The sequence below is a fragment of the Calidris pugnax genome, unplaced genomic scaffold (assembly GCF_001431845.1).
Source record: "Calidris pugnax isolate Ruff unplaced genomic scaffold, ASM143184v1 scaffold402, whole genome shotgun sequence".
In the NCBI taxonomy this organism is placed as follows: domain Eukaryota; kingdom Metazoa; phylum Chordata; class Aves; order Charadriiformes; family Scolopacidae; genus Calidris; species Calidris pugnax.
The window spans coordinates 348,235-354,631 of record NW_015091205.1 but is presented as its reverse complement, the minus strand read 5'-3'; the positions used below and the strand labels follow the sequence as shown (position 1 = coordinate 354,631).

At 61.5% G+C, this 6,397-nt stretch overlaps 1 protein-coding gene across 1 annotated transcript in view; it reads right to left on the bottom strand.

Moving 5' to 3' along the window:
* Positions 1 to 2,818, bottom strand: part of FGR (FGR proto-oncogene, Src family tyrosine kinase) — a 16,800-nt gene extending 13,982 nt beyond the window's left edge. Inside the window, exons 1-4 of the mRNA XM_014959772.1 lie at positions 2,651 to 2,818; positions 779 to 842; positions 213 to 466; positions 2 to 93 (exon numbers count right to left, since the gene is read on the bottom strand). Of these exons, the coding sequence (XP_014815258.1) occupies positions 2 to 93; positions 213 to 453 (333 nt within the window). The 5' untranslated portion in view covers positions 454 to 466; positions 779 to 842; positions 2,651 to 2,818. The remainder of the gene's footprint in view (position 1; positions 94 to 212; positions 467 to 778; positions 843 to 2,650) is intronic.
* Between the last annotated feature and the right edge of the window lie 3,579 nt (positions 2,819 to 6,397).

The following is a 6,397-nucleotide window of genomic DNA, read 5'->3' as shown; positions in this document are numbered from 1 at the left end:
TGATGTGGAATTTCTCCCCTTTCTGGAAGGTGAGGTCATCCTCCGTCCTGGCCTCGTAGTCGTACAGGGCGATGAAGAGGGTCACCCCCCCACCTGTGGCACGTGGAGGGGACCACGGTGAGTCCCTGAGTCCCCCCCAAAAATGCCAGCACTCTAGGGGTGCAGCCAGACCCCCCTCCCTAATTCCTCCCCCCCCCTTTCTCCCTGCTGACCTGTGATGCCACCGCTCCTCATCTGCAGCGTGTTGGAGGTGAATACGCCCTGCCCCGAGAAAGAGGGGGTGGAGGGCACCCCCCCGGCCTGGAAGTTGTTGAAGTCGGGGATTCGGGTGAAGACGGCGCCCGGTTGCGTGGGGTCGGGGTCGTACTGGGAAGCGGGGGGCGGGGGGGACCCCACTTCACCTCCCGCCTGCCCTTTGCCGGACCCCTTCTCTTTGCAGTGCACACAGCCCATCCTGGGGCACGGCCTGTGGGGCAGAGGGACACTCAGCCCCACGTGTGTGTGTCCCCCCTGGCAGGGCACACACGTGTGCACACGCGTGTGCACACACGCTCCCAGTTAGAGGCACTGGGGTGCACGGCGTGAGCCCTGGGAGAAGTGGAGGGTCCTGCCCCCCCCTGGCACAGCAAAGGGGGTGACTGTGATGTGGGGACACCAGGGTCCCCCTCGGGGGGTGCCACCGGCAGGGACAAGGTTGGGAGGGGGTCTGTGCTGCCCCCCGTGTCCCCCTCCCTCCCCACCACCCGTGGGTGCTCCCTTTCGTGGTGACCCCACTCACTGCGACGGCTCCTCGGGTCACTTCAGCTGCTCCATCCCGTCACCTCGGGGAGGAGAAGAGGCACCTGCGGGCACCAGGGAGGGCATCAGGCGGGGGAGAAGAGCCCTGCACAGGCTGCAACACCCCTACATGGGCTGCAACACCCCTCCAGGTGCTGACACCCCCCCCTGCATGAGTTAAAACACCCCCTGCACGGGCTGCAACACCCCTCCAAGGTCTGCAACACCTCTCCAAGGATCAAAACACCCCTGCATGGGCTGAAACACCCCTCCAAGGGCTGCAATACCTCTCCAAGGGCTGCAACACCCATCCAAGGGTTGAAACCCCCCCTGCATGAGCTAAAACACCCCCTGCATGGGCTGCAACACCCTTCCAAGGGCTGCAATACCCCCTGCATGAGCTAAAACACCCCTCCAAGTGCTGAAACAACCATCCAAGGGTTGAAACACCCCCTGCATGAGCTGCAACACCCCTCCAAGGGCTGCAACACCCCTCCAAGGGCTGCAATACCCCCTGCATGAGCTAAAACACCCCTCCAAGTGCTGAAACAACCATCCAAGGGTTGAAACACCCCCTGCATGAGCTGCAACACCCCTCCAAGGGCTGCAACACCCCTCCAAGGGCTGCAACACCCCCTGCACGGGCTAACACCCCTGGCCAGGCTGCAACACCCCTTCAATAGGTGCAACACCCCCTACATGGGCTGCAACACCCCTCCAAGGGTTGAAACACCCCTCCAAGGGTTGAGACACCCCTCCAAGGGCTGAAACACCTCTCCAAGGGGGTGAAACACCCCCTGCATGGGCTGCAACACCCCCTGCATGAGCTGCAACACCCCTCCAAGGGCTGAAACACCCCTCCAAGGGTTGAGACACCCCTCCAAGGGTTTAAACCCCCCCTGCATGAGCTAAAACACCCCCTGCATGGGCTGCAACACCCCTCCAAGGGCTGCAACACCCCTCCAAGGATCAAAACACCCCTACATGGGCTGCAACACCCCTCCAAGGGCTGAAACAACCATCCAAGGGTTGAAACACCCCCTGCATGAGCTAAAACACCCCTCCAAGGGCTGCAACACCCCTGCATGGACTAACACCCCTCCAAGGGCTGCAACAGCCCTTCAATAGCTGCAACACCCCCTACATGGGCTGCGACACCCCTCCAAGGGCTGCAACACCCCTCCAAAGGTTGAAACACCCCCTGCATGAGCTAAAGCACCCCCTGCATGGGCTTCAACACCCCTCCAAGGGTTGAAATACCCCTCCAAGGGCTGCAACACCCCTGCATGGGCTAACACCCCTCCAAAGGCTGCAACAGCCCTTCAATAGCTGCAACACCCCCTGCATGGGCTGCAACACCCCTCCAAGGACCGAAACACCCCTCCAAAGGTTGAAACACTCCCTGCATGAGCTAAAACACCCCCTGCATGGGCTGCAACACCCCTCCAAGGGCTGCAACCCCCCCTGCATGAGCTAAAACACCCCCTGCATGAGCTGCAACACCCCTGCATGAGCTGCAACACCCTTCCCAGCCTGCAAACCCCCACACGGGCTGCAACCACATCCTCCAGTGGGTTTTTCTCCCTCCCTGTCCCCACCAAACCCCTCTACCTGGTCTACGAAGGGAGACGCGTGTTGTGTGTCTCCAAGGGCTGCAACACCCCTCCAAGGATCAAAACACCCCTGCATGGGCTGCAACACCCCTCCAAGGGCTGAAACACCCCCTGCATGTGCCACAACACCCCCGTCACAGGCTTAGGTACCCCTGCATGAGCTAAATCACTCCTGCATGGGCTGCAATACTCCTGCAAGCACCACAACACCCCTGCCACGGGCTTAGGTCTCCCTCCCTGTCCCCACCAAGCCCATCTACCTGGTCTACGAGGGGAGACGCGTGTTGTGTGTCCCCCCCCTCCCAGCCCCATGGCTGCCCCGAGGTTGGAGGGAGCCTGGGGTGGGTGGAAAAGAGCCCCCGGCAGCGTCCTCGTCCCCGTCCCCCCAGTTTCGGGCAGGGGAAGTGGTGACTGGGGGGAGGAAGGGCTCTGCTCCCCGCGCTGCGGTCAGGGCTCTTCCGGCCAGGGCCACGCTCGACAGAGAAGGTGTCACGGAGGAGGAGGAGGAGGAGGAAACCGGACGTCTCCCGCCAGGGCTGCACCAAAACATGGCTGTCCCCCAGCCCTGTCACCTCCCATGGGTGCCGGCCACCCACCCAGACCAGTCTGCCCAGTTTGGACCCTCCAAGGGTTGAGACACCCCTCCAAGGGCTGAAACACCTCTCCAAGTGCTGAAACACCCTTCCAAGGGTTTAAACCCCCCCTGCATGAGCTAAAACACCCCCTGCATGGGCTGCAACACCCCTCCAAGGGCTGCAACACCCCTGCATGGACTAACGCCCCTCCAAGGGCTGCAACACCCCTGCATGGACTAACGCCCCTCCAAGGGCTGCAACACCCCTGCATGGACTAACGCCCCTCCAAGGGCTGCAACACCCCTGCATGGACTAACGCCCCTCCAAGGGCTGCAACACCCCTGCATGGACTAACGCCCCTCCAAGGGCTGCAACACCCCTGCATGGACTAACGCCCCTCCAAGGGCTGCAACACCCCTGCATGGACTAACGCCCCTCCAAGGGCTGCAACAGCCCTTCAATAGCTGCAACACCCCCTACATGGGCTGCGACACCCCTCCAAGGGCTGCAACACCCCTCCAAAGGTTGAAACACCCCCTGCATGAGCTAAAGCACCCCCTGCATGGGCTTCAACACCCCTCCAAGGGTTGAAATACCCCTCCAAGGGCTGCAACACCCCTGCATGGGCTAACACCCCTCCAAAGGCTGCAACAGCCCTTCAATAGCTGCAACACCCCCTGCATGGGCTGCAACACCCCTCCAAGGACCGAAACACCCCTCCAAAGGTTGAAACACTCCCTGCATGAGCTAAAACACCCCCTGCATGGGCTGCAACACCCCTCCAAGGGCTGCAACCCCCCCTGCATGAGCTAAAACACCCCCTGCATGAGCTGCAACACCCCTGCATGAGCTGCAACACCCTTCCCAGCCTGCAAACCCCCGCACGGGCTGCAACCACATCCTCCAGTGGGTTCTTCTCCCTCCCTGTCCCCACCAAGCCCATCTACCTGGTCTACGAGGGGAGACGCGTGTTGTGTGTCCCCCCCCTCCCAGCCCCATGGCTGCCCCGAGGTTGGAGGGAGCCTGGGGTGGGTGGAAAAGAGCCCCCGGCAGCGTCCTCGTCCCCGTCCCCCCAGTTTCGGGCAGGGGAAGTGGTGACTGGGGGGAGGAAGGGCTCTGCTCCCCGCGCTGCGGTCAGGGCTCTTCCGGCCAGGGCCACGCTCGACAGAGAAGGTGTCACGGAGGAGGAGGAGGAGGAGGAAACCGGACGTCTCCCGCCAGGGCTGCACCAAAACATGGCTGTCCCCCAGCCCTGTCACCTCCCATGGGTGCCGGCCACCCACCCAGACCAGTCTGCCCAGTTTGGACCGGGTAGAGCATCCCAGTGGAGAGCTCTGCAGCCCGAGGGTGGAGGGAAGGCGCCACAAAGCCCTGCTTCGCCTGGCAGCCACCTCCTGTCCCCTTCAACTGGGAGAAGAGGAGGGGATGGAGGGTTTTTTGGGGGTGGATGAGGCGTTTCAGGTGGTTTTTCCCCATCACGCTCTTGGGTTGACTTTCCAAGAGGACCGGGTAGAGCATCCCAGTGGAGAGCTCTCCTGGCCAAGGGTGGAGGGAAGGCGCCACGAAGCCCCGCTTTGCCTGGCAGCCACCTCCTGTCCCCTTGGACTGGGAGAGCAGGAGGGGATGGAGGTTTTTTTGGGGGTGGATGAGGCGTTTCAGGTAGTTTTTCCCCATCACGCTCTTGGATTGACTTTTCAAGACTTTAGGGAGAACTTTGTAGAGTTGATGGTTGGACTCGGTGATCCCAAGGGTTCAGAGAAGGGCGACAAAGATGGTGAGGGGTCTGGAGGGCCCGAGAGGTGATTGTCCCCCTGTACTGGGCACTGGTGAGGCCCCACCTCGAGTACTGTGTCCAGTTTTGTGAGGGGTCTGGAGCACAAGTCTTGTGAGGAGAGGCTGAGGGAGCTGGGGTTGTTCAGCCTGGAGAAGAGGAGGCTGAGGGGAGACCTTCTGGCTCTCTCCAACTCCCTGAAAGGAGGGTGTAGAGAGGTGGGGGTCGGTCTCTTTTCTCAAGTCCCAGGCGACAGGACAAGAGGAAATGGCCTCAAGTTGCACCAGGGGAGGTTCAGGCTGATTATTAGGAAAAATTTTTTCCCTGAAAGGGTTCTCAGCCATTGGAATGGGCTGCCCAGGGAGGTGGTGGAGGCACCATCCCTGGAGGTGTTCAAAAGAGGGGTTGATGTAGTGCTGGGAGGTCTGGTTTAGTGATGATGCTCCTTGTTTGTTGTGTGGGTGTCTATTTTTGTCAGTCAGGTTGACGGTTGGACAAGATGATCTTTAAGGTCCCTTCCAACCTGGAAGATTCTGTGATTCTGGGATTCTATGATTCCTCTCTCTCATTGGTGTGTGTGTGTGTGTGTGTGTGGAAAGGGCCCAGTTCTCCCCCCTCTTCCACCTTCTCTTTCACCACCAGCAGTGTGGCAAGACGGCGGCCGTTGCAGACGGGGCAGCGTTGCCAAATCCGGGAGGATTTGGCTGGTTGGGGCTCAGTGGGGGTTTTTTTTGCCGACAACAAGTGGCCATTTCAGCCGACGGACACCCCCATCTCCTCCGGGTGGGAATCACATCCCCCCCTTCCCCCCCGTTGCCGGCATCGGGCTCACAAACTTCCCATTCGGTTGAATTTCGGTGTCTGATGGGGGTTGGAAGATACAAGGAGCATCTTCCAGGCAAGCTCTAACCCAAAATATCAGGGATTTTTTGCTCCTCGTGCCATGACCAGCAACATTGCACCCATGGTTGCCCTTCTCCGGGCACCCACACCCCCCCAACCTGCAATGGTCCCTGCCCGATGTTGGCATCTGGCCCCAGTTCTCCCCAAAAAGGAGCCTTTTGGAGCTTTGGGAGCAGATGGCAACCGAGCCCTTCCCACCCCGGCTCCACCGGCACCGCTCCCGGCCGAGCTGCCAGCTCCCGCCCCGCGCTGAGACCCAGCCAACTCATCACCCCCTGCCCCGCCGGGCACCGTGCAGCCACATCCCCATCCCTCCATCCATCCATCTGCTCCATGACCCCCACATTGGGACACGGGTGGTTTCAGCCCCCATCCCTGTCTCCAAACCGGGGTGTCCGTGTCCCGGTACATGCTGGTGCCCTCCATGCCTGTCCCACCCCCCTTTGCCCTGTACCCCCCTGTCCTTCCTTGTGTGGCCCTGTGCCCCCCGTGGCTCTGGCCACAGTGCCACAACCTCCCTTTTTGGGGGTGGGGGGAAGAGGAACGGGGGGGGGGGGGGGGGGGGGGATGCAGCCTTACGGAGAGACACAGGGGGCTGCTGGCAATGCCACGCTCCCAGGGCCGTGGGGACAAGGCAGGGTGGCATTTGCCAGGCTGAGGGTGGCACCCGGGCACGCCAGGGCTCCCCAAAGAAGGGCAGCAGCCGGAGGAACCCTGTGGCACCTTCCGAGGCAGCTGGAGGAGGAAGCAGCAGGAGC